This window comes from Phoenix dactylifera, chromosome 11 (genome assembly GCF_051530095.1).
Source record: "Phoenix dactylifera cultivar Ajwa chromosome 11, Ajwa_hap1_PhDact_Kaust_v1.1, whole genome shotgun sequence".
Lineage (NCBI taxonomy): Eukaryota > Viridiplantae > Streptophyta > Magnoliopsida > Arecales > Arecaceae > Phoenix > Phoenix dactylifera.
The window spans coordinates 21,511,452-21,522,179 of record NC_143200.1 but is presented as its reverse complement, the minus strand read 5'-3'; the positions used below and the strand labels follow the sequence as shown (position 1 = coordinate 21,522,179).

The following is a 10,728-nucleotide window of genomic DNA, read 5'->3' as shown; positions in this document are numbered from 1 at the left end:
CGGTCCATCAATGTCAGAGTTCTCCATGTGGATGGAAACAATCACCACCCCAGTCAAGACACCGTGTCGCCCTCGACCCACAACCACAAGAGTGCCTCATACCGTCACTCCTATTCGCGTTGTATCTTGATCAACCATTCGATTGCACCTCGCACAACTCTCAAAGCAATCTGTATCTTTTTTTTAATATATATGTCTGTATGGATCTCGGAGCGGCTACTGCATGATTGATTGATGTTCCGAAAAAAGATGAATGATTCTTTCACGCATGCCAAAATGAGGACCACCTAGGATTTGTTCCTCCGCGCACCGACCGTTTGAACTTGTGCCTGCCACCGCTCCCTCGACCCCAAATTGGTCCCTCCCTGATTGCCATGGCAAGAAGTCCATTTCCTAATGTCATGGGGCCTGTTGAGTGGACTTGATTCCATTAGTTTGTGAATAAGGTGGCGCTCACTGACCTAATAGTGGAATTGGGCTTCACTCGAACCCATAGTGACAATGGGTTCTGCTGTATCCGCCAGAAGGCGACCTGCAATTTATTCACCTATACCACCTAAAGTTCTGCATAGGTGAATAAACAGAACAAAAAACATTTTGCGTCAAAATATAGTGCGACCGTAATTCCCCGTGTCATTCTAGGAACAGCTCAATACATCGGTCCACGGGAGCATCAAATATCAAATAGGGAAATACCCTACATTAATGGAAATATCTTTATAAGTTTATTCTCGGCAAAAACCTCTCCTGCTCTGCTCGCTCCAAGGGTGGAGAACCTGTGTTCTTTAAGTAGATTGCGCTTTACTGCAGCAAAAGATGTGAGTGAGAGATCATACGAGGGAAAGCACATAAAAAATTTTTGTTTTTTTTTTTCTGTTTCCTCCAAATGTTTCTTTTTCCTCATAATCTTTCACCATTATCTTTCAGAGCAACTGAAACAGAGGAACCGCAGGCAAAACAAGAGAGGCCAACAGAAGAACCTTGAAACCAAAGAGAGCAGCGCTGACACAGGAAAGGAAAGAAAAAAAAAAGGGACAAACACTAGCGGACGGAGCACCATCACCACCACCACCACTAAATCCCTCCCCACTTGGTAGAAGAGAGAACACTCAGTGGAGGCATCCGGCGTAGGTGTGCCGGTCGGGTCCTAACGTCTTCTGTCTCTAAACCTTGTTGATAATTTCTCCTAGCTTCTTCAGAGCTTGTTCCGGTACCAGAACACGCCCTTCTTCTCTCCAGCCTCGTCCGGCTCCACGTAGATGCACTCCTTCGCCTCCCTCCACAAGGCCTTGAACACCGGCGTCCCGTCGAACTGGTAGTACTCTCCGAGGATGGGACGGATGGCCTTGGTGGCTTCCAGGGCATGGTAATGAGGCATGGTGGAGAAGAGGTGGTGGGCCACGTGGGTGTCCGTGATATGATGGAACACCCGGTTGAGCACCCCGTAATCCCGGTCCACCGTCGCCAGCGCGCCGCGGAGCCAGTCCCACTCGCTCGAGTCGTAGTGCGGCAGCGACGCGTGGGTGTGCTGCAGGTACGTGATCGTCACCAGCCACCCGTTCACGATCAGCAGCGGCACACCGTAGACCCGCACCACCCACCAGAGGCCGAACGGCCCCGCGAGCCGGCACAGCGCGTAGAACGCCGCGAGGACGCCCGCGTCGGCGATGAAGATCTGGGCCCGCTCCCGGTGCGAGTAGATCGGGCCGTAGGGGTCGTAGTGGCAGGCGAACCGGGGGTACGGACGGCCGGAGATGTTGAAGGCGAGGTACAGGGGCCAGCCGAGGGTCAGGGTCACCGCCAGGAAGAGGACGCGGCCCGGGGGGTTGTTGAGGTACCTGGAGTACCAGGCGAGGGCGGACTTGCGCTTGGGGACGAAGACCTCGTCGCGGTCGAGCGAGCCGGTGTTGGAGTGGTGGCGGCGGTGGCTGATCTTCCAGGAGAAGTAGGGGACGAGGAGGGCGGAGTGGAGGACGAGGCCGACGAGGTCGTCCAGGAGGGAGGAGTCGGAGAAGGCGTGGTGGCCGCACTCGTGGGCGATGACCCACAAGCCGGTGAGGATGCAGCCCTGGGCGGCCCAGTAGACAGGCCAGGCTGCGAGGCGGAGGAGCGGTGGGGAAAGGGCCGGGATGACGGCGAGGGCCACGTAGAAGAGGGCGGCGGAGACGACGAGGTCGTGGACGACGTAGGAGAAGGAGCGGAGGACGGACCGCTGGAAGCAGTGCGGGGGGATGGCCTTCTTGATCTGGCTCAATGCGAATGGGGGCTTCTCCGTCGGCGACCGCCGGAGGGAGGGGTCCTCGTCGGGGCGGTGGGCCGTCGCCTCCGCCGCCGACTGGTCCTCCCGCTCTTTCGCCGTCATTCGTCCGCCCGCGCCCATCGCCGTTACGTGATTACCGCCTCTCCAGCGAGATCGCTGCTACCACCACAGACAGCAACAAAGACGGTCACGCGTACCGCAGGTGACCAGATACATACAAAAGATAAGTACTTACCGCTGGACCAATTGGTAAATAAGAATAACTTTTTCTTTTCCTCATCCTTTTTAGGAGTAATTCATCATTTAGTTACAATCCATAAAAATATTATTAAAAAAAACAAGAAAGAGCGCGCGCGAAGGGAGCACGTGATGTTGACGAGATACAAAGTGAGAGGCAGCGAGGCATGCGCTTGCGCAGGACAAATTATTTCCTGCACCGCGTGCACACGTTGCCGTACGCATCACCAATCACAGCCATTCGTTTTTACGAACCTTGTTCATTAAAAAAAGAAAACAAATCTGGGTGACAGGCTGGTCCACCGGGATGCCGAAACAGGGCAGTTGCCGTCTTTTACTTTATTCCTTGCTCTGATACCACAAACCCTAGAGGCGAGAGATTGCGTAATCTGCAGCCTCCGTGGATCAGATAAGGCAGCCAATGCTTCTTGCGAGAAATCTCGCGTGAAAATAACTTTAAAATATATACAAAAATCATAATATCAAAACTGTATTTAAAAGGAAAATATGCTAATATAAACTAAATGATAGTTTTTCTCAAAAAAAAAAAAGATCCATAAATGGCGCAAAATTAACAAAAAATACCTTCATTACTGACAATGCCTTATTATTTATCAAAAAATGCAGGAAGTATTATTTCTCATTGTTTTAATGATTTTTTTACAAAAACTATTCACCCCTAACTTATTTTTCAAGGAAAAAAAAAAGCAAAGCGACAACTATTAGCTCTTTGGTAACGCTATTAGACTACTATGCATGCAAAGCGACAACTATATGGCCGTTCGTTCCATACGCCGTCCGTGCAGCCGGACACCACTCTTCTCTCTTTGGTACCTAAATCTTACCGCCTTCGGAAACACTTGTGGTGCGTCTAGGCCGTCCATGCGACTCGGACAAGGGAGATCGGACGGTCAGCATATACGTTGGTCGGCCAAAGCTAGTCGGTATCCCAGAAATAGGGCGAACAAAGTTGAAGCTTTCCATAATTCAGGGAGGAATGACTTTTTCCAAGCGGACGAAAAGGCCCTTCATCGTGGAAACTATTTACGGAAACTAATGAAGGCGTCCACGTAAAGCGGAAGGACAATATGGAAATAAACTATCATTGTATTCTTTGAATCAGTAAAACGAACGAGGAGCCGCCGGGCGGCACGGCGACCAAACCAACTCCAACATCTCGATGTCGGCGAGTAAAATATAAATAAATAGACAAACGAAGTGACGACTTAAAACCACTTCCACCTCACACGCATCCAACTATTTGAAGAAAACAAATAAAAAAATAAAAATCTTCACGATGCCTGAAAAAGGGACAAGAGAAATCCCTTAGAAATGCGATCCAAAGTGGAAATTCAACTCAAAGCTAGAAAGTTACCGTACGGTTCTCGTCCCACCCAGATTTAACAGATAAGAGGAAAGGAAAGAAGATTTGTTTCCTATTTTAGGGAAAGGAAATCCCTATTTTTGGTAGAGAATGTGAGGTGGGATACAGACCTACCAAACAAGTAGCGAGACAAATAGGTGCAGAAAATTTTACGAATGCGGAAGTTGGATTCCAGATCTATGTAATCCAACCAAAAAACGCATTCCCATCGAAGAACAGATAGTAACCACAAGATCTAAGCGAACCAAGTCGCAAAACCAAGAGATTGATTTCGATGCAGACAACCGTATCCACTCATCGAATAAAACAAGAAAAATCCGGGGAACAGCATAATAGAAATCAAACCGAAAAAAAAGGGGGATGAAGGAGAATTGTCCGTACCTGAGGGAAAAAAATGGCCGAGTAATCACTTGGAGGGTGGAGAGCGAGAGGAGAGAACAAACATATAAAAAGAGAATATATATTTAATCTCTCGCACCCGCTTCCCCACCCTTTCGCCGTCCTCCGAGGGCTTCCTCCCAGCCCCTGGAGGTGCGGTATTTAAGCTCTCCTCGCTCCATGGCGTGCGATGGGCGATGGGCCCACCCCTGGGCCCCACGTATAACGCCGTGGAGGCACCGTACCCTCGGAAATCGTCGTTCGGGACACGTGGCTATGTTCGATTGGATCATTTGACGGGGCAGCAGAGGGAAAATGCGAGGAAGGCCCGCCATGCCACAGGGCCCAGTTACCGACCCATCTCCGCCGTTCGCCCGTTCGTGGCCCCCGAAGGAAATGGCACTTGGACGGCCAGAGTTCGCACGAGAGGAAAATATCCGGTATTTTGTGCCAAAATGACCGAATTAGCCCTATGTTTTAAACATTTGACGTCGAACACCCGTCGCCGTGCTGGGAAATCGGGCACTGGGCCGGTGCATGCCGTGCGCGCCTCAGATTACTAAAAGGCCATTTTTCTCCTCCAAGTGCGCTTCTATTGTAAGGGCAGGGTGGTAATTTGGTTATTAGGACGTCGTATACGGATCTTCTGCCCGATTGACGCCCTATCGTGTCTTCTGCCCGATTTTTTTTTTTAATTAAGATGTAATAAAAATAATTCAGACTCTGAGCAGCTGCTTTTGAATTATTTGAATATTTATAAAGTAATGAGATATTTCTTTGTGATGTGGCAATTTTGGTGTCATGTAGGCTGAATGTAACACCGCAAAACATCGCCCATGGGCTCGCTCGACACGTTGATTGCAAAATAATTAAAAAATTTATCAATCCGAATCCAATTTATTTATTAAATAAAACAAAAAAAATAAATTTTATTATTTCATTAAATAGTTAATCTACATTGAACTAAGTTAAATGGGTTAATGATTAAGCATTGCCACTCTAGTTGACATATCACCTTAGGTTTTGTCTGAATGCAACAACTTAGAGATTAGGATTTGTTGCTGGAAATTGGACCCGAGGGCGATCATCGGTCGAGGAGGGGGAGCGGCAGCGGAGCGGCTGTCCGTCGGCGAGTGGTGTCCTCCGTTGGGGTGCCTGCAAAAAGCCGGTGGCCGGGTCTTCCGGCGCCGGCCCTCCGACGCTCAAGTCAGAAGGGGGGCCATCTATGTGAGAAGAAGAAAGTGTATTTATTAGTTTTTTTGTCCCCCCCTCTGAAAAGCGAAGGTTCCCTTTTATAAGGGGGGGTCGGTGTACCTGTGGTGTGATTGGACGAGGCCGCTTGTACGGCTCGATATGCCGCTCAGACTGGCGCACGATCAGGTGAATCATTGCATTGATGTTGGAGGCATGGCCGAGATCAGGGACTTATCATCGTTGATTGGACTCTGCTGGGCTGACTTGCCGTGGCGAGTTGCGGGTCCGTAGATAACTGGAGCCATGCGCATTAATTGTTGAGTAAGCCGGCGGTATGCATTAATTGTTGAGTAGGCCGGAGACTTTCATCAATTGTTGAGTGATCCAGGGGTTTGCAGAGATCACGCGTAATAAATGCTGGGACAGCGGCAGGGTATGGCCTTTGGCCAGACCTCTGAGGGGTACGGCCGTAGTAGGTGGCTGACGTGGATAAACCTTTGAGGTCGGGAATTCTTCAGGTCGGAGGCTTTGAGGTCGGACGCCGACCTCAGTTGTCCGAGGTCGGCGATCATGCGGCCTTCTAGCGGCGGGGTTACTGTATTACCGGGGGAAAACCGTATTCCCCCAATACTACCCCCCGACTTCCGAGTCCGAGCAGCTTGCAGGCTCGGATGCGAGAAGTAGAAAATGTCCTTGCGGTTATCGAGGTCGGAGAGAATCGCGTCTGCGTCCTTACGTGTCCGGGAGCTTTTATGACGGAGTTTGCGTCCTTTGGTACCTCGAGGTCGCCTTTAGGTGGCGGACTTATGACGGGGTCTGCGCCCTTAGGCATCCCGAGGCGGCTACAACGAGGACAACGCCCCTTGGATCTCCGAAGTCGCTTCGTTCGGAGAACTCATGATGAGGATTCCTGGGCCCAATGAGGCGGCGCCTCGATCTCGTGGTCGAGGCTCCCCTCTTAAATAGGTACGTCGTTTCGTGCCTCAAAGTGAATACGTGGCACGATCCAAGGTCGGGTGTTTCTGTTCTCGTATTGGTGGGACAACGATCAGGGAAAGCGGGGGCTAGATCGACGCTCCACGTGTCCCTGAGGCCTATTAAACGGAGGAAGCGGGAGTGGCGTCCGCTCGTCTTTCAAGATGGTCCGATTTTTCGGACCCATGATGAGGCCGCGAGATCCGATGGGACGGCGCTTCGATTTCGTACTCGATTCATTGCTCTGGATTCAATACAGTGCTTCGGCTTCTGAGGCCGACACATGGCGCAATCCGAGCGGGGGGCGGGAACCGAGCCCGCCGATCTGGGCCGTTAGGGGGGCCTATATAAACCCCACGAACCTGCCCTAAAGGTTCTATTTGGTTGCCTTTGTCTTTGCCGTCTCCTTCTTTGCTCCTCCTCTCAACCCAATCTTGCCGACGGTGCCCGGAGCGATTTCCGGCGACTTCCCCGTAGGTCTCTACCCTGTACCAGTTAGGGTTCTTCTTCCCCCTCCTCTTCATTTTCTTTTCCTCCGGCTTGTTCCACTTTCCTGTAGGATGGGTTCTGGTCCAGAGGATGTGGGGTCGAGTCTGTCGGGGGAGGAGTTGGAGTTGATCCGCTCCCGGTTCTTCTTCCAGCCCGGATTTCGTCTCGAAACCGCAGGGCCAGAAGACAGGGTGACGCGGCCGCCCCCAGGTCGGATCGCGATCTATCGCGAGACGCTCTGGGCCGGCTTGCGGTTTCCTGTTCACGAGTTCGTGAGCAACCTGCTGGTAGAGTACCAACTCGTTCCAGCACAGCTTGCTCCGAACTCGTGGAGGACCATAATCGGGTTTCTGTCCTTGTGTCTTGGGCACGGGATCCCGATCTCGGTGAGCGTTTTCCGCCGGTGTTTTTTATTGAAGAAAAACCCGGCGGATGCGGGGTGGCTATACTTTGCCTTTCGGGGCGGTATGTCACTCTTCCAGGGTGCCCCTTCCTCTATTCATGAGTGGAAGGGGAAATCTTTCTTTCTTGCGTCCGAGGCGCCGTGGGGGTTCGACCCGAGGTGGGGGCACCCGCGGCTGAAAGCCCTCAATAGGCTTTCCAATCCCTCGGGGAGGGAGTCGAGGGTTTTGGACTCTCTGCGGGCTCTCGAGAAGGGGTTCAACCTGACCGAGCTCCTACGAGAGGGCGCCTTGGCAAGCGTGGGCTTAAGTTCGGCGCGCCCCGAGGGTAAGAGTAGTCGCATCGCCTTGTTTTTACTTGTTCTCTCTTTTTCCCTAACGGTGGTCTGATACTTAGGAAAATTTTTGGTTTCAGACATCCCTCACATGCCGACCAGCAGCACGTCTCTTTTCTCCCGATTGAAGAGGCGGGAGGCCGAGGCCGGGGGGGCAATTCCCCAGCCTCGGAAGAAGTCGAGGTCAGCCGGTGCTTCTACATCGGCCGGGGCGAGGGGCTCGGAGGCGGGGGCCTCTGTATCTGATCAGGGGCGGACGCAGGACGCTGGCGACGCAGGCACAACGGCCCCTCTCTGTCCCGCTCCTGTCGCCCAGCGGGGGAGGCCGACCCCCATTCACCTACGGCGCCCGGGACCGGCGCCGGCCAGAGGCTCTGAGGTCCCCAGCTCGGAGGAGCCGAGCTCTTCGAGGGCCCGGCGAGAGGAGTCGGGCGAGCCGGGATCCCCAATCCTCGATGGGAGCTCGGCTATCCATGATGCCGACGTTGCACGAGCCGTGTTTCGGCGTGCAATGCTTCCAGCGGACCGGGCCGAGTTTACCAACATCCCGTTGGAAGAGATCGTCGACGGTACTTACCGTAATACCGCTCGGGTAAGCTACTTTCCTTATTTCCCTTAGGCTGTCGGCGAGCATATTGTAGGTCTTTCAGCTCATAAGCGTTTTCCTCTTTTTCCCTTGCAGCACATTCATGAGGTTGACACCCTGGTGTTCATCGCCCAAGGGTGTCAAGAAGAGACTCGGCGAGTTAGCCGGCAGCTGGAGCCGGCTAAGAAAAGAATCGCCGAGCTAGAGGCGGCACTATCCGAGGCCGAGGCGCAGAGGGAGGCCACTGAGGCCGGGCGCCTGGCTATGGTCGAGGTGCTCAAGGAGGAGAGGGCCGCCCATTCGCTGGCGAAGTCGGCCTTGCGTGCCTCTGAGGCGCGTCTGGGGGAGGCCCAGTCCGAGATCGCGGGCCTCAGGTACGAGGGCGGGGTCTTCCGCCTCAAGATCGAGCAGCTCGAGGCCCGGGAGAAGAAGGCGCTCGAGCGGGCCGAAAACGCCGTGGAGCTCTTCAAGGAGTCGGAAGAGTTCCGTGATATGTTGGAGGAGGAGACTGTGGATGGGTTCCTCCGGGGTTTCGAAAACTTCCGGAGGCAGATGACTCGGTTATGCCCCCAGTACGACCTCTCCGCAATTCGTCCGAGGATGAGGTTGGGCGTCGACTCCGATGATGACGTCCCCGATGCCCTCGCAGCCGAGGAGGAGTCCACCGAGGCTGAGGCGGACTCAGCTGCGCTGGCGGCGACGGAGGTTCCCCCTCGCGGAATTACCGAGGTGTCCGCCGAGGTTTCCGCCGCAGACCCCGGGCCCGTGCCTGCCGAAGGCCCCCAGGTCGTCACCATAGACGACCCTGAGGGTGACGCCGATGCTGCTGCCGCCTCTTAGGGCGTAGATTTTCTTTCTTCTCTCTTTTCTTCTTTCTCTCTTTTTTTTTTTTGTTGTAGATGAGGTCGGCCTTCAAGACTGTTGATTGGTCGACCTCTGATTTTGTACTTAGCTTTTTCGGCGTTTCATCATAAATGAAAAGATTTCTTTTCACTTCTCCGTGTTTACCTTTCTCCCTTTGTCTTTTTTGCTTGTAAACGAGGTCGGTACTTTTGCCGACTCTCGACTTTGTATCCGAGCCCCCGGGCTGCTTAATAAAGGCATGTTTTTTGGCCGTGCTTAGCCTTTCTTTCTTCTAACTTGTTTGAGTGTTCGAACTCCGATTACACTAACTAGGGGGGCTCCTAGCTCAAATTTTAGGAAATTTCACCAAGTCTTGTAGCTCGGACCCGAAGATCGCGAGGGTCGCCGAGCTTAGTTCTTAGATTCTAGAGGCGTTGGGTTTGGGCCTCTGACCGCCAAGTGGGGCCGTGCTAGGCCGCTTCTCGGAGGTCTAGCCGAGCTTTTCGAGCTCGGTTTTCAGACCGTAGGTCTATAAAGAGGGGTTAGCGCCGTCCTCCGAAGGGGAGTATGAGCCACTAACCAAATCACCACTAGGGCTTTCACAGCTATCTCCCTCGGACCCTGCCGAGGTTTAGGTGCACGGGGTCGGAACCCACGGAGAACATTTCGGCCCTTCTGATCAATGCGCCCACGGTCGAGGTTATCTTCATAAATTTATGGGGGCCGAATTAGGCCCTCGTTCACCGACTCGCAAGAGCAATCCGACCTTGGCCAGATTTTAGTCGGAGTTCCGTCGATAATACGTAGATAAATATGACGAGGCAATCATAAAGCAGGATGTACCTCATGCAGCAGGAGTCAAGTGCTTCAGGTCGACTCAGTAGCCTTCTTTGGCTTGTGGTCGACTCAGCTACGTCGAGGCGACGTGACGGTTCTTCCGCGTCGCACTTCTCCCAGGCCGAAGTCGGCAGCTTTGCTTTTCGACTAATTTTTGTGAACGCTCTTTTGTTCAGGGTCCTCCTTCCGGGGACGCCGGTCACAATAGGAGAAATAGTTGCCATCGAAAATCTGTGTGAGCGTTGTTTTGTTGTTACCCACGAACATTTTGGAGATGCTTTGTTGTTAATCACGAGCATTTTCGGGGGGGCTGCGAAGGTACTGCCCCATCGTCCCAAGGTCGAGGGAGCTTGGGACCGGTTCTCGGGGCATTCTGGCTTCAGTCGGAGAGTCGAGCTCAACACCTGAAGCTCGAGCTTGCAGTTGATCCGGTGGTACATCCCGAGGTCGAGGGAGTTTGAGACTCTACGGTCGACTCACGGGGCATCCCGAGCTTTCTCGGGGTATCGTGCGCGAGGTCGAGGGGTCTGGGAACGCACTATCGACCTGCGACGCTTCCCGAGGTCGAGGGAGTTTGAGACTCTACGGTCGAACCTCGGGGCATCCCGAACTTTGTCGAGGAATCATGCGCAAGGTCGAGGGGTCTGGGAACGCACTGTCGACCTGCGACGCTTCCCGAGGTTGAGGGAGTTTGGGACTCTACGGTCGAACCTCGGGGCATCCCGAACTTTGTCGAGGAATCGTGCGCAAGGTCGAGGGGTCTGGGAACGCACTGTCGACCTGCGACGCTTCCCGAGGTCGAGGGAGTT

The 10,728-nt window shown here is 53.2% G+C and overlaps 1 protein-coding gene across 1 annotated transcript; it reads right to left on the bottom strand.

Annotated features, from left to right (window-relative positions):
• Window positions 1-849: 849 nt before the first annotated feature.
• On the bottom strand, window positions 850-4,416 carry LOC103713931 (omega-6 fatty acid desaturase, endoplasmic reticulum isozyme 2-like). The gene is made up of 2 exons (XM_008800986.5): window positions 4,263-4,416; window positions 850-2,416 (listed from the first exon to the last, which is right to left on the bottom strand). The coding sequence occupies exon 2, from the start codon at window positions 2,378-2,380 to the stop codon at window positions 1,196-1,198; it is 1,185 nt and encodes a 394-aa protein (XP_008799208.1). The 5' UTR covers window positions 2,381-2,416; window positions 4,263-4,416; the 3' UTR covers window positions 850-1,195.
• Window positions 4,417-10,728: the final 6,312 nt, after the last annotated feature.

Coding starts and splice junctions, on each gene's coding strand:
- LOC103713931 (XM_008800986.5), bottom strand. CDS start 2,380: ATGGGCGCGGGCGGACGAATGACGGCGAAAGAGCGGGAGGACCAGTCG.